The 21,881-nt window shown below is 38.7% G+C and overlaps 1 protein-coding gene across 2 annotated transcripts in view; it reads left to right on the top strand.

Moving 5' to 3' along the window:
- The window catches only part of csmd1b (CUB and Sushi multiple domains 1b), a 436,793-nt gene that overhangs the window by 365,811 nt on the left and 49,101 nt on the right, over nucleotides 1-21,881 (top strand). For both annotated transcript variants that reach the window (XM_088004350.1, XM_088004351.1), the window contains 9 exons: nucleotides 125-313; nucleotides 561-746; nucleotides 858-1,055; nucleotides 4,003-4,176; nucleotides 5,436-5,609; nucleotides 5,812-5,985; nucleotides 11,063-11,251; nucleotides 14,865-15,041; nucleotides 18,477-18,662. In XM_088004350.1, the coding sequence (XP_087860476.1) occupies nucleotides 125-313; nucleotides 561-746; nucleotides 858-1,055; nucleotides 4,003-4,176; nucleotides 5,436-5,609; nucleotides 5,812-5,985; nucleotides 11,063-11,251; nucleotides 14,865-15,041; nucleotides 18,477-18,662 (1,647 nt within the window). The remainder of the gene's footprint in view (nucleotides 1-124; nucleotides 314-560; nucleotides 747-857; nucleotides 1,056-4,002; nucleotides 4,177-5,435; nucleotides 5,610-5,811; nucleotides 5,986-11,062; nucleotides 11,252-14,864; nucleotides 15,042-18,476; nucleotides 18,663-21,881) is intronic.

Genomic DNA, 21,881 nt, shown 5'->3' with positions numbered 1-21,881 from the left:
AAATCCCTCTTAAAATTAACAGGCATTCTTGATAATTATTTTCAGCATCAGGCTGGTAATCGCTTCAGTTTCTTGTGAATTTATATCATTTTTCCCATCTGTCTTTCTCTTTCTCCGTTTCAAGCTTCTTATTGCAGCATTAATGATCCTCCGTTAAATGGTGGCGTGGTCAACCGAACGAAACTCCATCCAGGTAGCAGACTCCAGTTCTACTGTAACCATGGTTACCGCCTGGTAGGCTTGAGCAACGCCACCTGCAGGCTTGATTCCAGTGGGCTTTACCAGTGGGACGCACCTGCACCCGTTTGTCAAGGTCGGCGGCCAAAAGATGCTTTCGAATAATTCTTTTCTAAGACCTTTCCATTTTAAAGATGTCCTTCGTATCCTATTTATCTTGTCAGTAAATATGTTTCATTTGGGATGAATTTTAGCTATTTATGTCTTTTAATGTTCTACCTTGTACCATTGAGTTGTATTCCCAATCTCGTTGTACTATTTCAGTCCAATGACAATAAAGGCTTTCTATTCTATTTCTGTTCTATTTTTTTACTTTTTCGCAGCGGTTTCATGTGGAATACCTCAGACTCCCGGCAACGGCAGCTTCCATGCATACCACTACAATGTTGGTAGCCAGGTCACCTATCAGTGTAATTATGGCTACCATCTTGACCCTGGTGCTCCTGTGTCAGCTGTGTGTTTGGAGGATGGCAGCTGGAGTAACACAGGTTCAGTTCCCCATTGCCTGCGTAAGTGATCCTAACCATAATCCACCTGTCTATAAAGCAATGCTATAATTTCAGGCTCTGTTTTCATCTATGAAACATTTCTCTTCTTTTTTTTTTTACCTCCCACTACAGCTGTGCACTGTCCCAGCATTGAAGGCGTCCTGACAGAGCACATGACCTACCGCCTGCTCATCGGCAGGCTGGCTGAGTTTGGTTCCACTGTGATGTTGGAGTGCTCAACAGGCTTTTATTTGGGTGTCGGGCATCGAACTCTCCGTTGCCTCGCCAACGGGACCTGGGAAGGATCGGATGACCCAGCTACCTGCAAGAGTAAGTTTGACTCACTTATTCATTAGAAGGCGTACACTCTAGGCCACTTGATTTTGAGATGTTATTTTTGATTGCGACATAGTTAAATATTACAGGACGTAGACAGTTACATGAAGTACTTTAAAGTAAAGAAAGATGTATTTTAGTACATATTTTAAATTTAGATGGGTTTCAGTTTTTTGTTTTAATAAAAACAAACAGGTTTGCAGATTGCACCCTGCTGAAAGTTGCAAAAGAGTTAGGAATCCCAGCAGAGAAGCCAAGCTTGCTCACCATTGCATAACCCTATGGCCATCTAAGAAAAAAAAAAAAATGGTGGTAGCAAAGTCTTTAGTTTGAGTAAGTGCTTACAAAACGAAAGCTTAATTAGTTATGACTAGTTAGAAGAAATAAGACCAAAAAAATCTTGCCTACTGTGACGGATTGCTGGGAATTTGCAAACTTCTCATAGCAAACTGTATTTCCAAACAGCTTAAATTCAGGCTGCAGTCATGTAGCTGATGTAACTTCTGCTCTCGTTCTGAGGAGCATTGCTGCCCTGATGTGCACAGGTGTGTGCCAAGACTCAGTTTCCTCAGGACAACTTTATGGAGGGAATACTTTTTATTAGCAAAGAGTGAATTGATTGTATAAAATGTAGAAGTGAGTATCAACTACCAAAAGCCTCATTGTTCCACACATCATCAGTCTGGACCTTTCGTTCAGTTTTAATTGTGTTAGCGTGTCGCAGCAGTCAGGTAATTCTGAGGACACTGTGATGTCACTCAAACTCTGTTAGCAATGCACAATCAGACGGCGGCTGCAGCTAAATCCTGATCTTATTCCTTTGGCTTAGACACAAAAGGATAGGTCCCCAACACTACTAGTAATAAACGCTAATATAACACAACATGCTTTCTTAATATCTGCATGGCCAGATATTATGGCCATTGCAGAAACTGTGGGCTATGTCCTGGTGCCTCAGCCATGTTGTGTTCTTTCCCCTGAAACTGGAGATCTTTAATAGTCTTGTTTATCAATCCTGTGGCTGTAAGTGTGTAACTGTTTTTATGGTAAATCCATCCTAATTTTTCTGAAACTCACCCACTTCTCCTGCATAGCCAAGCTTTCTGGTAGAAGAATATATGTTGTCCTTTTCTGTGTGACCAAGGACACACTCGCAAAATTTGGCAACCAAACAATTTCTGTAAATGTATTATCACATTTGTTAGCTGGTGGTTGCCACCCAGCCCCAGTATAGTACAACATAATCTCCGAAAGTTGAATTCATTCAAATGTTACTAATCTGCTTGCAAAACCAGAGGAGAGACCCAACTCTGATCTTTTTAATGTGAGTACACAATTTTACTTGGCTGTATGTCTCTAAGAAACGGTTTTACGTCTTTAAGCCTTGTTTGTACTCTATACTTCACACATGAAACGCTGTCTATGTGACCTCTGTTAACAAGTTTTATGGTTGAAAAGAGCCGCTGTACGAAAGAAGAGATGAAAAAGACGCCTTATACATAGAGACACTCAAACAATGATGCAACAACGTGAGCAGGCGACATGCAGCACACTGAAAGAATAACACATGAATAAAACTGCATTGCAGTTACTTCCACCACCTGTCATGAATTAGTTATCAAAACAGCAAACCCACCCTGGAACAAGCAGACAGCTGGAAAAATCAGAGAAAGGTATTCTTCTAATAGGGGTACCTTCTGTTATTTTGTCAAAATTGTGAGCTTTATGTTTTGGTGTGTTGGAACCACAATGCAGGAATGGAGTTTTTTGAAAATAAAAGCTTATCCCAAAAGCTAGATATATCAACTCGATAGCCTGTACATGAGTTTTTCTGCTTTCTTCTCCACTTTATCCTTCTGAGATATGAGGGGTGTATGTGTTTCCAAATGCCTTAGGGTATTAAGCATCGCCTTTCACCTTGGGGCTGTGATAACCGTTTCATGCAGAATATAGACTGTGATTCCTAAATGTGATTTGCATGTTGGCAACCATCAAAGACATTTTTTTTTCAAATACGAGTGATATTCTGCAATGTGTCTTTGCTGCTTAGTTCATAAAGAAAAGCTTAGTGAGAACATTGTGACTGCGAAAACTTTCCAATGCAGAATTTCATAGTGTTGCATAATACATGAATTGCTGATGATAAAGTGAGATGTGTACACTGAGAGGAAAAATAGTGAGGGGATTAAATTTGTTTAAGATTAAAACAGTGATTTATTTAGGTCGATTTTAAGTAATCTCTTTGTCTAAGTTGGCTAACCAAATACTAAGGCAGCTTAGGCAGATTGAGGAGAATTCCTTAAAGATGACAATAAGTTTGAAGACTATATTCTTTCTAAATCTGTCATTATTTTACTACAGATAAATTATGGCAACAGCATTTGAGCTAAGAATCAGAAAGACATTTCCAGTTGTTTGGAGATAAAAGAACAAAGAAACATATTCAAAACTGATCGTTTTTTGATCTTACGACTAAAGTCGAACCTGATTCTTTCCATCTGCCCGCACTGCTTCCAGTTCTGTTTGGTATCCAGTGTCTCGGTCTGTCGTACTCCAACCACAAACAGTGTTGAGTTTCTTTAGCAAAACAAAAATATGCACATTTAGAGTTTTCAGTGCTCTTCTCAGATTTATGTCTCGACTTTGATGGCCAGATGTTATAGCCATTACAGAAACTGTGCGCTATGTCCTGGTGCCTCATTTTGGGGTATCTCAAGGTGTTCCCATGCCAGAAGGGATATGAGGGATATGTAGTCCCTTCACTGATTTCTGGGTCATCCCCCTGGATTCTTTTCAGTAGGTTGTGCCCATCCTGATCAGATGCCCAAAACACCTCAACTCAGTCCTGACTCTCCATTTCCAGATTTCTAGTTATATCATTGTTATTGTTTTTTTAGATCTTTACTTAAATTTTTCTGTAAAATATCTCTTTTGGTTTCAGTCATCTCTTGTGGGGAGCTTCCTACGCCACCCTTTGGTACGAAACTGGGGACACTGACTACGTTTGGAGCAACCGCCATCTTTATGTGTAACCACGGATACACGCTGGTGGGGTCACATGTGAGAGAATGTGGCGCTGATGGGCTGTGGAGTGGTGCAGAAACTAAATGTTTAGGTAAGATCCATTAAATATTGTTGAGTGTGTGTGTTGTTTTCTGGTTTCTGCTCAATCAGATTTACATGAAAGCCTGATCAATAAAATAAATATTCTATTGAGTGTGTGCTGTGAATAATTAACAGAACAGAGAAGACATTGGGATTAAAATGCAGTGAGCAGTCAGAAAAATATCAGAAGTTTCATTCTCGTTAAATGTTAACTTGGACCATTTTCATCATAGGTCTGGGATCTATAGAGAGGTTTTCTTTGTCTACGCCTTTAACGTCCGCTATAACCTTTACTTGCATCCTTTTTTAAATGGGACGTATTCTAACAGTGCAAATGATGGATAATGCATTTTATAGGGTGGATTTTATACATAGTTACTGCAAAGGGCTTCTGTGAGGTTCTTAGTAGATATTAAATAGTGTTTGCTGTAAACTTGGTGTTTTTAAGTTCAAAAGCTTCAAAATCTTGAAAAGAAACATATTCAGCATTAATGTGACATTATATTTAAATATAGGGTTAAGACGCAGAAAGAAAGCGCTGTCATTGACAGTTTCATTTTATATGTCTGTGTTTATGACTGGTTAATTATAAGAAACACATCTACACTGTAAAATACAATGTGAAAAATTTTTTTAAATAGTCTATATTTAAGACAACCGTTTTTTGTTTTTTTTTTTGTTAAAAGTAGTTTGTTTGTGGGTGTGCTGTGGTGGCGCAGGGGTTAAGCACAGTCCACATATGGAGGCCTCAGTCCTCGACGTGGCCGTCGCAGGTTCCATTCCCGGCCTGGCGACCTTTGCCACATGTCTTTCCCCATCTCTCATTACCCACTTTCCTGTTAACTAACTATCAAATAAAGGCCACTAGAGCCAATAAAACCTTTAAAAAATGTAGTTTTTCTTGTGATCCATCTGTTTAGAAAGGTATATTTAATACTGCCAACTTATTCTTGAAATATTTATCATTCCTCAGGATAATTAACTCAAAATACGGCGTTAGTATTTCAAGGTCTCTTCGAAAACACAGAAAGTTTTCATGTTTGTGGTTTTCAGAGACCTTTTGTGCATCTGTAATTGCCAAATTCTTGAGCTAAGCTGTTGAAACGCTGACTTGAAAATGCACTAATGGTTTTGAGGCCAAAAAATTATCCTCACATATTTGAAGTGTTTTAAAGTTTTAGCTTTGTGTGCGCCAAGCAAACTTGAGATTTATGAAGCGAAAGTAAGTTTTTATTTATTTATTTTTCACTGTACGTGTGTCTCTTCCAGCTGGTCACTGCGACTCTCCAGATCCTATAGTCAACGGTCACATTAGCGGAGATGGCTCAAGCTACCGTGACACTGTGGTGTACCAGTGCATGTTGGGATACAGACTAATCGGCACATCCGTCAGAATCTGCCAGCAAGACCATCGGTGGTCCGGAACAACACCTGTCTGTGTCCGTAAGTAAACGCATTCTTTTATTACTGCAAGACGCTGATGACTTGCAACTTTGTTAGGAAAAACAAAGAGCTAAATTGGATAAATGCCTCATTTTTATTTTTTTGCATGCTAAATATGTGAAAGATGTGAAGTGTAGGATAACAGTGCTTCACTTAATCATCTTTTTTATTGTTTTTCTCTTGTTTCCTTTGACTTGTTTAGCCATCACTTGTGGTCACCCTGGAAACCCAGCCAATGGGCGAACCAATGGCAGCGAGTTCAACCTCAATGACGTTGTCAACTTCACCTGCAATAAAGGTTACATCCTCAGTGGGAATGCCCGCGCTCAGTGTCGACTCAACGGACAGTGGAGCAACCCCTTACCTGTCTGCAAAGGTCACTTTCACATCTGTCACACAGCGCTACCCAGTTGTTTGCGTCCTAAAACATGTTTTCTTTTTATATCCGTCACAAATTAGGGAGCTGGAATGAAAGTTATCTTGTTGTTGTTATTGACAATTTTATGATGAACAAAACAATCGAAAATTACATTTGTTTGATGTATTTATTTGTTTACTTTTAATGCGGTATGCTTTAGGATTTTGTGACTCAGCCTTTTGAAACATAAGTACCATTTCTGTATAAATAAAAATCCTCTAGTACAATGGTTAAATTATACAAGAACAAACGCATATTGAGAGAAGGTTAAATTTTGGACCTACAATGAAAGGCTTTGGAAATTCTAACAAGAACACCAAAATGTTTTGCTTAGTTTTTTTTTTTTTTTTTTTTTTTTCAACTTTATTCAAATATGTATGTCACCAAGTTTACTATAAGAACCGATTAGGTAAAATTCACCAAACACACCATTACATATAAGTAGTTTGGTTGAAAAATTGGAGCAGATGTAAACGAATACAATTTGTAAACATTAAAACACACATTTTTAGACTCCAAATTTCAGTTAAAAAATTAATAATTTATACATGTCTTTTAAAATCACGGCGTATCGCTACTTATCAATGGAAAGTTTAGTGGTAAGAAAAAATGTTGTTTACAAAGGTATTTTGAAAAGCGATAACTGCGACATTAAGAAGTCCAACCAAGGATCGAGTGCAAATCCTGGGCAGTGTATATGTGTACCGTTTTGTATAATTTTTGTAGTTTTCTGAAATGAATTTAATTGTTTTTATTAGACGTCATCCGTAGCCATCAAGCTTTACAGAAAAAAAAAAAAAAAAAAAACTACTACTGTGTTTTGAACCTGTTCACTTTTTTTTGTTTCATTTATTAATTTTTCTATTATAAATTTAATTAAACAGAACATATACAGATACACACTCTTAAGCATTTAAAAGACTTGATATCATATAGTCTCTTACATGGGTTTCCCATCAAAAGGTTTCTTCTAGCTTGCCTGTTTTTCATCCTCCCTGAATTTTTTTTCGCTCTTATTCCCCCTCTGCCTCCTTCCTTTTCTCCCTTTCTCACAGCAGCAGCTGTCAATTATGAGCCCGAAACTTTCTTGCTTCCCATAGGGTGCCAAACACACATACACACTCTTACTCACACACAGCCATCTCCCCCATGGGCTTGGATTTTCAGTGAATGTCAGTCCTCCCCTGTGACATGTGGAAAATCACACTCTACTCCTATTGGACTAGCATGCACTGAGAGAAGAGCAAGAGTTAAGAACAAAGAGCTCATGAAAACTGAGCGGGGTGAGACAAAAGAGGAGGTTTAAAGGAACTGCAAGGACAATCTGAATTTGTAACAGTTTTTCTTTTAGTCAGCACATTTAAGAAGACAGTGGGAAAGAAGAGGTTGATAGCATTTTTTTTAATTCTCTGGTAATACCACATAATGGGTTCGCACAGAGAACATAGCACAGTGTGACATAGACACCAATAGGTAGACACTGCATTGACTGTCTCAAACAGTTGCAGTGAAACGTCAAGGTGTCTGCCATTTCAGGAGGAGAAACGGCAGGCAGGAAATCCTTAAAGCGAATCTGGGAGTTGAGGTTTCAGCCAAGATAAAGGAAGTTTTGCGTTTGTTTCACAAAGAGACTTTACTTTTAACACGGCGGGTTTTCTGTATTTGTAATGTTAAGTCGTTTCTTTTGCGACTTAAAGGTTTGATCGTGAAGCAATGAAGATCATAAATGCTGAAAAGTGAACATTTTTTAGTGGCACTCTCAAGAAGACGACCTAAATCCGGGTCAAGTGTTGATTCAGCAGAGAACTGACTATGAAAAGTTACGCTATTGAGGATGCATTTGTTGTTTTTATAGGTTAATTGCATATGGATGTAAAGCAAATGAAAACTATCACTTAGATTTCCTTTTTCGAAATCACAATGATAAAAAAATAAAGAAATAAATATGAACATTTAATTTAGAACAAATTAAGTAAATTAACCCCATTAGTACAAGTTTTTATTTTTTATTTTTTAAGCACTCGATCAAATTTTTATTAATGTAATAAAATCATGTGCAAGACTAAAAAGAAATTACCTTAAGCTTAAAAACGTTAAAAAAAAAAAAAAAAAAAAAAAATATATATATATATATATATGTATATATATATAAAAATTCCCTTCTCACCCTCCGCGGGTGGTCTCTTTCATCCTCTGAGCTCGGGTCCTCTACCAGAGGCCTGGGAGCTTGAGGGTTCTGCGCAGTATCTTGGCTGTGCCTAGAACTGCACATTTCTGGACTGAGATGTCTGATGTTGTTCCTGGGATCTGTTTGAGCCACTGCTCCAGTTTGGGGGTGACTGCCCCGAGGGCCCCTATGACCACAGGCACCACTGTGGTCTTCACCTTCCAGGCCTTCTCCAGTTCCTATCTGAGGCCCTGGTATTTCTCCAGTTTCTCATGCTCCTTTTTCCTGATGTTGTGGTCACTTGGTATTGCTACATCCACCACAACGGCTTTCCTCTGTTCTTTATCCACCACCACAATGTCCGGTTGGTTCGCCATTACCATCTTGTCTGTTTGGATCTGGAAGTCCCACAGGATCTTAGCTCGGTCATTCTCCACCACCTTTGGGGGTGTTCCCCACTTTGACCTCGGGGCTTCCAGTCCATATTCGGCACAGATGTTCCTGTACACTATGCCCGCCACTTGGTTATGTCGTTCCATGTATGCTTTCCCTGCCAGCATCTTGCACCCTGCTGTTATGTGCTGGACTGTCTCAGAGGCCTCCTTGCACAACCTACACCTTGGGTCTTGTCTGGTGTGGTAGATCTGAGCTTCTATTGCTCTGGTGTTTAGGGCCTGTTCCTGGGCGGCCAGGATGAGGGCCTCTGTGCTGTCCTTGAGTCCAGCTTTCTCCAGCCATTGGTAGGATTTCCTGATATCAGCCACATCAGTTATTTGTCGGTGGTACATCCCATGTAGGGGCTTGTCTTCCCATGATGGTTCCTCCAGCACCTCGTCCTCTGTTCCCCATTGTCTGAGACATTCGCTGAGCACATCGTCCATTGAGGCTTTGTCCTTGATGTATTTATGGATCTTGGATGTTTCATCCTGGACAGTGGCTCTCACACTCGCTAGTCCTCTGCCTCCTTCCTTACGGCTTGTGTACAGTCTCAGGGTGCTGGATTTGGGGTGGAACCCTCCATGCATGGTTAGTAGCTTCCGAGTCTTAACGTCCGTGGCCTTTATCTCTTCCATTGGCCAGCTAATTATTCCGGCAGGGTATCTGATTACTGGTAAGGCATAGCTGTTTATTGCACGGATCTTGTTCTTGCCATTGAGCTGGCTTCTCAGGACTTGCCTTATTCGTTGGAGGTATTTGGCTGTGGCTCCTTTCCTTGTGACTTCATCGAGGTTGCCATTTGCTTGTGGTATTCCCAGGTACTTGTAGCTGTGCTCTATGTCTGCTATTGTTCCCTCTGGGAGTGAGACCCCTTCTGTGTGGATGACCTTCCCTCTCTTTGTAACCATCCGGCCACACTTCTCTAGTCCGAATGACATCCCAATGTCAGTGCTGTAGATCCTGGTGGTGTGGATCAGTGAGTCGATGTCTCGCTCGTTCTTGGCGTACAGCTTGATGTCATCCATGTAGAGGAGGTGACTGATTGTGGCCCCATTCTTGAGTCGGTATCCGTAGCCAGTCTTGATGATGATTTGGCTAAGGGGGTTCAGGCCTATGCAGAACAGCAGTGGGGACAGAGCATCTCCTTGGTATATGCCACATTTGATGGACACTTGTGCAAGTGGTTTGCAGTTGGCTTCAAACCCCATCGAGTTTGCAATGAAGGCTCTTAGAGTCCTATTGATGTTGTACATCTCTAAGCATTCAATGATCCAAGTGTGTGGCATTGAGTCATAGGCTTTCTTGTAATCAATCCAAGCGGTGCACAGGTTGGTGTGTCGGGTTTTGCAGTCTACAAGGAGTTGGTGTTTGGCTCCTCTGCTATTTATGCCGATGCCCTTCTGTGCCGTGTTCATGTATTTATCCATGTGCCCGCTTATCTTAGCTGCTATGATGCCTGACATGAGCTGGTTCAGTTGAACTGCTAGTCGCTCATGGAGGGCAGTGAGTTTCTTTAGCCAGTAGGCATGGATCATGTCAGGCCCTGGTGCTGTCCAGTTTTTCATATATATATATATATATATATATAGCTATATATATGGTAATTCCAATATTGACCTAAAATGTCTTGTGTTCTCAGTATAGAAGCTCTTTTGATTTACACGTTATTGGTGTACATTTCTAAATTATAATATTTGCTAGCAAAATGCATTGCGTTGTAGTTGACTTATTTCTTTTATTTCTACATAAAATCTTCTAAAGCTCTAGTCTTTATGAGTCCTATAGATATATCTATATCTTTGTTTTTAATATTAGAGATGCTATAGAAAGGAAATGAATCTAAGATGTTAGACAGATTAACAATTGTATCAATAAAATCTTTAAAACTATTTGTTTTAATTGAGGCCAGGTCACACCATGAACCCTCTGCTGTATTCTCTCAAGCTGGTGAGAAAGGCCAGAAACATGATGTCCAGCTGGGATTGTGCTTCATACTGAGCCAAAGTTGTTTGGAGTAAATTGGCAAAAGAATCAGGCATGCAGGACAGGAAAACTCACTATGAGCAACAACAGAGGAGAAGCAGTAGCAAAAAGGGTAAGAGGTGAACTATGTGGTGGCTGCTGCACTCTAAATAAAAGTATAATATACAGTGGTGTGGAAAAAAGTTTTTGCCCTTTTCCTCATTTCCTTTTTTTTTGCATTTCTGTCACATCACTGTTTCAGTCCAATTTAAATATTAGACAAAGCCAAGTAAACACAAATGCATTTTTTTTAAACAGAACTGCTTATTAGGAAGCGAGAAACAAATTCAAACCTACATTGCCCTTTGAAAAAGTGATGACTCCCTAGTTTCAGGTATTAACATGTAATTAATTATTTCTGTGCATAAAAAAATGTGATCTGAATGAGAACTGTATTGTCTTGTGCAGTGGTGAACTGTTCGGACCCTGGCCACGTGGAGAACGGTGTGCGCCAGTCCGGTCTGCGTTACCCAGAAGTTTTCAGCTATGGCGTAACCGTGGCGATCCACTGCAAGAGAGGCTATTACCTTCTGGGCTCTGCGATCCTCACGTGTCAACACAGCGGGCTGTGGGACCGACCAACGCCTCGTTGCTTAGGTATGACCAAAAAAAAAAAAAAAAAAGAAAACTGGTGACTGCTGAATCAGTTGGAAGTTGTAAAAAGCGTTGATCATGTGACCAGATGAGATGGTATGATTTTTTTTGTAGTCTGTGGATAATGTTTTTCACTTTTAAAAGTGAATATAAGTTTCATAAACATTGTGTTTAGACCATGATACATATTCTTAAATTTGTTCATATATCTGTTGTGCTACATGTGAGCTACAACATGAGATCATAAACTGAATATAAAAGTGTAGCATTTTAACTGTGGGCGCAAATGAAATGAAATGGTAGCTTTGGGGTAAGTTGCACTCTACGGAGTCTCAGCTTACCAAGGACTCAGTTTTACTACTTCCTTTCCAAATGTTAATGTTTGCTTCCCAAGCCCACTAAAAATATTGAGCTTTTTTTGTTTTACTAAACAGTTGTTTAATTGTAGCAACAACAAAAAGTCATTGTGTCTCATGAATTGTGGATAGCAAACAGAGAGAACTGGATGGGAAAAAAATGACTTTTATTTAGGGTAGGAAGAGGTGAGCGAGGGATAGGGTTGAAAGGGATGGGACAGAGCGTGTGTGAGTATATTTCTGTGATTTATTTTCTTTTTTTTGTAACTCATTGAATTCAGACTTTTACAGACATACAGTATCAGGGATAGTTGGCTTTTTTGGGGGGTTTGTAAATATAAAATATTTTCAAAATCTTGTCTGAATTTTCTTTGGGCAGGTTTAATCACTGATGTTTGTTTTTTTTATTTTGGGAACTAGGGTTATTTAGGTAAATGTTTTTTTTTTAAGTTATTTTCATTAATGGCATTTAAAAACATAGCTATAACAGATGTAAAAGTAATTGCAATGTATACACACATGAAGCACTGTGGTGCCTGGTCAGCTTCATTTTGATTGTGTGTGTTAATATAATCTGTGTTTTGTTTGAAATAAACATCGGACAGATCTTCACAAAAGATGTGCCTAATTTCTCCAGTTTTCTGGGCTTGTATGAACTTATTGAAACATTCAGTCCTGGGATGACTGAACCAAAATATGATTTTTTTTATAGTTAATATTTTTGCATGTTGTTAAATGATCTGGACATGAAAACATTACAAGTTTTCCTCCTGGTGTTTTTGCTCACATCTTTTAGACTGTATGTGTAAAGCTGTTCTAATCTGTCTCTTTGAATTTATACTACATATAAGGGCGTTCGTATTTACGTTTCAAAATATTCAAGTAATACAGTATTCCTAGATTACGCCTTGCTCTCATATATATTAGAATAGAGGTTCTGCAACGTTGTAACCATTTTTTTGCTGATATTGGTAGAGTCAGCAAATAGCATGTAAAAGTAGTGCATTATGGCAAAGTGTGGCCATTCTGGATACCATAAACATCCACATACAGTATAGCTACAAATGGAAAAGTTGTATTAAGGATACTATTTGCAGTTCAGTCACACTAAGAAGTGGATAGTTTGTACTATGCTTTGCTGATTCAGCAAAACCTTCTTCCAGATGTAGGAAGCAAAAGTAAAGCCTTTGTAAGATGCAAAAAATTTCCCCTAATGGCTTCAATGAATGAGTTCTCAATACAACCTCTTCAAAATACAAATTCTTAATGTAGATTTAGGAAAAGGTTGAAGTCACAAAATGTTCAAAAACATAATGTTCTGTTGGGTAATTGAGGTTGCGTGTATAAAATGCCTCAGTCCTAGTTTTTTAATTAGCTTTTGTTTGTCTTTTTGTTTTGCTTTGAATCCTGTGTTGAATAATTAAGTCCTTTGGTTCACAAAAGTAGAAGTTTTTTTTTTTTTTTCTCATATAGAAAATTCTTACTACACTCAAACACATTTGTGACAGAAACTTTAAAAAAAAACAACCTTTCCCCCCCTGAATCTCAAGAGAAATGCCTTTTTGAAAACCAGGACTCTAGTCCTTTCTTCTTCTTCTTCTTCTCGGATGGATCAGTGACACATGTGACTGTAACAAGTCTCTCAAGTGTGATTGTCTGTACAACACCTTAGCCTGAAACTCCCCAACAGTCCATTTGAACTGAAAAGGGTTTCAGAAAGGAGATAAAACAAATAAAGAATCAAAGAAAAAAGCCAACTTGCCCTGCTTTCAAGCACTTCAGTCATCTGCACTATTGCATTTGAGAAGCACTTACTTCTTTCAGTGGAAGCAATAAGATCATGGTGTATTAGAGCTTTTCACACACTGTTTCTCCACCTTGCTTACCACTTTGGATTTTTACTTACATAAATCATGGCATGACACATCAGACCAGTCCTAAAAAAAACCCACAGTGCATAAAATGCATTGTTGCACATTAAAGCCGTGTCATTTATAATTACATCTTTAAAAAGTAAATATGAGAGGAAAATATTAAGGAATTCTTCGAAAACATGTCTTAAAAATACCATCACAGCCAGGTGAATCTTTTTTTTTATATATATATATACAAGGAGAGAAATGGCTTGAAGAGCCACCAAGATGACTACAAGGAGCGAATGAGAAACTGAGAGGAAAAAAGAAGGTTCAAGTGAGAAAGGGAAGCAATCATAAAAAGGCAATAGAAGAAAAAGGCTTAAAGGTTTTTGCATAACTGTGTGTATGAGTGTGTATGCGTGTACATAAAAAAAAAACTGAGCATGTTTCTCTTAAGGCAATAGATGTTCTTGTTAGGAACCTACTCTGGCTGATACAAACATCAAGATTAAACCAGAGAGGGATAGCAGCAGACTGATTCAAAGATGAAGGGAGAAGCACAAAGAGGTGAGCAGAAGTGCAGGAGAAGACGACGTCAACAGAGAGGTAGAGATGAGGAATCCGGCAGAAACGGGAAAAAGTTGGGGACGTATCTGTGCATCGAGCATCACATTCGAGAAACGAGGTCTTATCGGAAAATTACTGGCCGATTGGAGATCAGCGGGGGCCGAGAAAAAGAGGCGAGGAGAGAAGCGCAAGAAATGTCCTTAGGTTCTTGTGTGTATATCTGTATGCTCAAAGATTTCTTAAAAAATTAACAAAAATATATTTAGGAAATATCTGATAATTTAAAACTGTGAGCTCAATTCTACTGGGTTTTACCATTGAGTGGATGGAAAATAGTTTTTATTTAATTTGACAGGACGAGGTGGTTTTTACTTTTTTGAACTATTAATATGAGCTCCTCACTGTGATTCAAACACCAGTGACTTTGCCAGTGATGAGAGGTTTACTATCCATCACATCACAATGTATCCTGTCATCTCAAGGAGACTTTGTGAGCACAAACCTACCTGTGGAGACACACACTGCAGACTTACCTCCTTCACTGCACTCTTTCTAGCCGATTTTCGTTTCATATCAGTTTTCAGCTCAAGACAAATGTCTGCCTTTCTGTTGCCGTCTGTATGCTTTCACACATAAACACATACATTATCAACAAACACCTGATGTAATGCCTCACTTTTTCTTCCTGTCACCCTCTCTCCTTCGCCGTCTGCAGAACCCCAGCTGCACTGCCTAATGCAGTTATGTATCTGGAATCTATAACTGGATTTACTCACAAACTCTAACCCCACCCCTGGTCTGTCTCCTTTCTCTTCCAACGTCTCATCGTTTCTGCAGCTATTTCCTGTGGCGATCCCGGCGTGCCACCTAATGCAGCAGTCTCGGGAACCCACAGTTGGACATACGGTTCTGTTCTGCAGTACTCCTGTTTGCCTGGCGGGGTTCTAGTGGGCAATTCCACTCGCAACTGCCAAGAAGATGGCAAGTGGAGCGGAGCGCCGCCCTACTGCACAGGTAGGCAAACTAGCGTTTAAGCCTGTAAACAATCACAGCTTAAAATGTACACATTTGCACAACTTAACGTTTGGAAATTGTTCACTGAAATCAGATATACGAGTTAAAATGGTCAACAATAAATGTGCTGTATGTAATTAAAGTATTCTAGGTAGGAATGTAGTTTCTTTTCTTATAGCTGCCAAAACCTACATAGATGGTTAATTAAACGCTACATGTGCTGCACCTTCAATAGTTATTTGCATGTCTGGTGAAAATGTATAAAAACATAAAATGAAGTTGTAGTTTTAATGTAAATAAATAGGAAACAATGCAACATTAAGAATTAAAAAAAATGGCTGCCGTACGTATTGACACCCTTTACAGATGCAAATTGAATGCATGCAACTACAGCTTTTATTTTATTTTATTTATTTATTTTAAATTAGACCTAACTTTTTTAGGTTGATAAAAAAAGTTAGAGTCAGGATCTTTTAATTTAATTATACCTTTCTACAATTTCTTATTTTTTCTTAAATTGAAATATGATGTTATACAAAGATGTAGATTTATTTTTGTTAACTTGGGCAAGAGAACATGCCATTCAAGTAAAGTACATACATGTTGTTCTTCATTATCCAGAAAATAACAACACTAGAAGAAAAGCTACTCAGCTCAACTTTCTATATCTGGAATCGGAGAAATATTTTTAAGAAGTAAAACAACTTGAAATGCGATAAATGTGTGGTTGGTGTTGGGCATAAATCCGCAGATTTTGCTAAATGTCTAATAATTTTCTTTGTTTTGTTTTAGATCACACAACAGCCGTACAGATTTCATATAGAGTTTATTTTTTTACCAGGGTTGCTGTGACCTTAGATCTAAACCAGTCCAAATAGTATTAATGGAGCAGAGTCACGCTGGCTTTCTTTCATTTCAGAAACAGTCGCCTTTCAGGTGCAAGCAGGGGCTGTGGTTAAACTGGCACAGTGGAAATAATAGCAGAACCACATCCAAAGTGGTTTGCATTTCATTTAGATATTAGATATTAAAGAAACTTAGTTACATTTTTGTTTGCTTCTGCAAAGAGAGAGAGACACTAAGGAGGGATTTGCGGCTTCCAGCCAACTGTCAAGAGAGACCCTCTTTTTCCATAATCATGAAAATGTCTGCAGTTATCTTGCTCAGTTGTGTGGTAGTCATCAGTTATTTCTACTTGTACTGAAGTGGGACTTCACTTGTTAGGAAGTGCTTTAAACTGCAATGTTGTCATTTTTTTTTGACTGAGCTAAAGAGCCGTAAATCCTTCTACTACAGGTTGGCTCGCTTTATCAAAAGCGATGATGATGAAATTAGATTACCTTTACTTCTACACTAATCACTGCTCATTATGGCTAAACATTAGTCTTTCCCCTGCAGATTAATAGCAGTGAGCACTAACTCGAGGCGCATGAGTGTGTCCCAGGAGAAGATTTAGAATTTTCCACAATTTGGGACATAAATTACACACCTGAGGAGACATCATAATTTGAAATCAGTTAATCAGTTTAATAGCTGAAAAACTGCATCAAGCTGTTTATAACCTTGATTATAATTACCTACCCCTTTCTTATCAAAAACAAACCACCCCATGACCACACTGCCCTTTCTTGCACATATTTGCTTCCTAACTGTATAAAACAGACTCAAAGTGAAGTCATTATTCAAGATCTTTGCTAAATAACATTATTCCAGTCATTTTGAGGTGACGTGTGGAATCCATCTTAAGAAGGTGGTTTTACGCTGAACATTCACTTTAGCTCAGTTGTTTGAGCTACAGGATACTGTGACTACAACAGCCGTAGTCTCACCTCAAATGTTTGATACCTTGATTTTTTTTTAAATATGTAACACAGAATCAAGGCAGTTCTGTAGAGGAAATGGGGTCTTGCAAGGTCTACATAATAGCCTTAAAGCGGTTGCTGAGTGTGTCCGCAAAATGTGACCTTGCACTGAGCAGCTGTCTCTGTGACAGTCTGCTTGTGTCTTATAAAAATTCCCCCCACTTCTGATAAGATTCTCGCTGGTTAGAAAAGACAGCAGCAGGAACTGTGAGAGTCTTCTGTTTCTCCGGGTGACTGTCTCCGGTGCTATTCTTGACTGTGTGCTGCTTGGCTAATATTGCGCATCTGAGAATAAGTCGGTGAAGTTATCCTTGTCTCCTGTGCAGGGTGTAAGTGATGCTCTGCGGTAGGCTTCCACAGATCCCCACGTTAACGAAAAATGATCGTTTTGAAACTCATCAGCTATTGTCTCAGTAGTTGAAATGCAATGAGCCTCCTGTGATGGCCTCAAAGCAGAGCACTAAGCAGGGAAGATTTCAACCTGCAGCTAAAAAGTTTATTGAGATTCAAGACTCTGCATTCAGAGGTGCACACTGTTAAATGCACAATTCCTACTGAGTTTGAGCTGCTGGAGTCGTGACGCACTAAACTGATCTTTTAGAAAAGTTTATGATGGCATAAAAACTAACTGTTACAGTTGTTTGCATGTCTGGGTACATAAGCATGTATTTGTGTGTTCTTACATCAAACATAGAAGAAAACTGTTTAGGAACTGAACAGGCTAACAAACGTGAACATTTTTGATACATAATGGTTTTAAGCGAAAAACATTTTGAGTTCCTATTGACCATAAGTCACACTGTTTTCATAGTTTGGCTGGTCTTGTGACTCACATTCAGGTGTGACATATATGTTTTTTTCATCTTCATGAATTTTAATTCATACTACAATCATGAACCAAGAATTAAGTATTGGCTTTTGCCTTGGAATGTGTTTCTAGGAGAGGCAGGATTACGTTTCCATGCCCTGGTAGTTGCCAAAAAAAATTAATGAAAATGGCTTTGGAGGCGGGATTTATTTTCGTTACCGCTTCATGCAATGCAACCGCCTCCATCACCCAATATTTACACTGCATGCGTCTCCGCTCCTCCCCACCGGCGAAGTACACAGCGGGTACGAGTCGTTCCCAACTTTGATTTAGAGCAGGGACATCGGTGTGTCAGAAACTGCCAGCAGACATCCAGCCCATGGTGGTCAGTTTCTATGAGTTTGTTGTAAAGCAGGAAACTGAACATGTGTCATCGGATCATATTATTAACATGGACAAGATTCCCCTGACGTTTGATAATCTCTAAATAAATGCTAGTTATACTCCAGTGAGACTCATAGTCAGGAATATACAGTATTAGGCTTTTTAAAAATTCTAATTGCATCAAACAATATACATCATGTTACTCTTGGTCTTTCCTCACATGCAATGTATTGAGTAGATTTAAATTGTGTAAGTGAACTGATAGTGTCTTGATGGTTACATCTTATAGTTCCACTGCAAAGGAGTGCTACATTTCTTCACCTAAACATGAACGTTGTTATGCTTTCTAAATGTAATTGACCATTTCTCACTTCCCTATAGGAGCTAGTCCTGGATTGTGCGGAGACCCTGGGATCCCGCCACATGGCACCAGACTGGGAGGGGAAGAATTTAAGACCAAGAGCCTTCTGCGTTTTAGCTGCGAGGCCGGGTATAATCTGATTGGCTCCGCTGAGAGGACCTGTCTTCACAACAGCAGCTGGAGCGGTACGCAGCCTGTGTGTCAAGGTAGGAAGTGGAGCACTGACCGTTTCTTTGAATTCTGTTATCTAATAATCTGGTTCTGTAACGATCAGGAAGCCGTCATAAAGCTGCCCTGCACCTCAAAGATTATACAGCTCACAGAATGCCTGCATGTTTCTGGGTTTTATTTCTACTGAAAATCGAAGGAGTGATTCTTCTGTGGAACGAATCAGATATTTATGTTCCTTTGTAAACAATAATCTACATGTGCAAAGCCTTTTTAAATTTGTTTTATTATAAAATCCGGCTGCCTGATTTATACCAGGCCCTGTGATGTGACAACATAGCATATTGAGAACTGTCTGTCTTGTTGAGACATTTCGATAGCAACCTATTCCTGGCTCATTACCTTTGGGTCCCAACCCAGTTTCTTTAAAACATTACAGCTGAAATGAAATATGCTATAAAATGACTCTTTCCACATTTTTGCGAAAACCTATAATGCATTTGTGGATGTGGACTTTTCACCATGCACTGGAAAAATATAAATCAGCTGAGGCCCAGGAGTTGATGAGCATAGGCTCTTTTTCTGCACATAAAGCAGCATCAGGCACACAGCTGACAGTAAGAAACTGATCCTTTATCAAACAAACAGGCTTCGTGCTACATACTGTACATTTTCTATAATGTGAAGAAGCTTGCTCATTGTTCATTCTTGCAAGCCGTGACAGAGATAGAGTAGTCATGAAATGAAGCCCTGTAGACATGAGTTATGGATGTGTTGAATCTGAGCTTCTCCAATTTTCTCCCCAGTTCAGGATCACATTTTCTCTGCAGATACATATCACTAAATTAGAATAACATTGAAAAGTAAATCTATTTGAGTGATTAAATTGAAAGGTGAAAATGATATAGATTCATTACACACAGAGTGATGTATTTAAAGGTTTTTATGCAGTTAATTTTGATAATTATGACTTACAGCTAATTCAAATATTACATTTCTCAAAAAGTTTGAATATTAAATGCAAGACTGGTTTGAAATACAGTATGTACAGTCGATACTTGGCCCCCGGCTCCTTTTACATGTATTACCATCTACTTTATAGAGTCAAACATGGAGAGCCAACATCTAGTTTTATCAGATCATGAATCCAGACAAACCCCAACTAGGTTATAAATTTGTGTTCTTACTAAACATTTTGAACCAATATGTAGTTCTATACTTTTACCTTTTTTGTAAACTGCTTATGTTTTTATTTTTCTCTTGCTTTTCTTTTATTTTGTTTGTATTTCCTCTGATTGGTGTAAAGCACTTTGAATTGCCTTGTTGCTGAAAATGTGCTATATAAATAAAATTACCTTATCAGTGCATGATAAGCAATTAACTTAGCCTTCGGGTCACCTGCATTGTTGTCTCTCATCTTCCTCTTGACAATATCCCACAGAGTCAAAAATTGATAACCAGCTCTCTCTGTTTTTTTATTGTGGACGACGTTGTTCACAATAAAAAAGAAAGTGCTGAAAGAGTAACAGGGAGTGCTGGTTATAAAATTTTGAATGTTCCCCAAAACCTGGCACCTATTAAGTCTCATTGACTTTGGAGTTGTGTGCACTGAAATATTTCTTTGGATGTCTCATAGATTCTCTTTTGGGTTTAGCTCAGGGGAATTTGGTAGCCAATCAAACACAGTGATACAAGCTGGGTGTTGGGACTCTTGGCAGTGTGGGTAGGAGCCACGTCAGAGTGGAAAATAAAGGTTTTTTCTGTAAAGGAAAGGATACAATGCCTTGGTAAATGACTGCAGTGACTTTGGACTTGATAAAACACAATTGACAGCAGATGACAGATGTTAGCTGTGTTTCACATCATAATCCCCAAATCATCACTGACTGTGGAAATTTCACACTGCACTTCATGCCACTTAGCTTCTGTGCCTTCTCACTCTTTTTCCAAACCACTGGACAAGAGTCTTTCTTCTTCGTTGTCATTTTTCTTCTTTACTTGACCTTATTTGTTTCCAATTGTCCAAGTAACACAAAAGTTAAGTCTTTATGTTGTTCAGGAGTGATTTAAGATAAGTAATGCAACAGTTGTATATCCCAAACACATCTGTGTGTTGTAGCACGTGAAGCACCGACTCCTGCTGCAGTCGATGTCCTCCGATTCTCTCTTTTGAGTGGGATTTGCTTCACAGGCTTTACAAGACTACAAGTGCTCCTTTTTGTCTGCTGTTGATCATGATGCACTTGGAAATATAGCCAAAGAAGCTATTAAACATTTTCGCTAAAAACAATTGTATTTGTAAATGTAAAGTCAAAGTAGATTCTACAAAACAGAGGGAAATATAAAAAGAAATGTGATGTGACATGGTGTATTATTCTTGCAAGCTCAAAAACAGAACTGAGTGGAAAAATTCATTAAGTTTGAGAAATTTGATACAATATTGAGATATAAAATCTATTATATCTGTCTCTCTGAAATGAATCTTGTGCGTCACTTTTCTAATAAAGCTCAGTCTTTATAGTAGCAGTTTTTGAAGGCACTCTGTGGGCAGATGGGAATTTACGGGAAATTAAAGAAGGTCTCTGTAGCGCTATAGACTCACTGGAAACCTCACACTGTTCCCCAAAATACTGCAGCTGAATAAAGCACATAATCTCCAGTGTGTCTGAGTGCTGGTGTTAGATTATGGGTTTTTTTTTTGGAAGGGTGAGTCATACAGTATCAGTGTCCACTTGAGCATTGTTAAAGGTCTGTAAAAAAATAATTACCAGAATGCTAAAAGTCGGCTTTAACAACTTAAAGGAAAAATACTGATATAACTGAGCAAACACAACAATTTGCTCTGATATAAACATCAATTTAGAAAGTAGTCGCTTTTGTCTGCAGTGTTTATCACAATGCTTGACTTCATAAAGGTCAATATTGTTCACCTGTTGATTAATTGCACTCCAAAAGAGTCTTGTCAACCCTGAAATTATTGCTGCTTTGAAAATCCAAACTTTAATGCAGAAATGTAATGTAATTTTTCTTCATGTCAGAAATCAATATGTTTGGGTTGTAGTTTCTTATGGCAAGGAAAAAAGCTATAAGGCACAAACTGTACATGAAACTCTTGTTTTTTTTTTCTGTTTTTGACAGAAAATCAGAACTCTCTACTAAATTGATTACACATACAGAAACATGCACACACCTGGGAGATGCACGTCTGTTTGCCTTTGCCAGGGCCCGTGTTTGCGTAAGGCTAATTATTTATGTCT

Source organism: Poecilia mexicana, unplaced genomic scaffold, assembly GCF_051168715.1.
Source record: "Poecilia mexicana isolate PSO_F unplaced genomic scaffold, ASM5116871v1 scaffold_3, whole genome shotgun sequence".
Lineage (NCBI taxonomy): Eukaryota > Metazoa > Chordata > Actinopteri > Cyprinodontiformes > Poeciliidae > Poecilia > Poecilia mexicana.
This window is presented reverse-complemented; position numbering and strand designations above follow the sequence as displayed.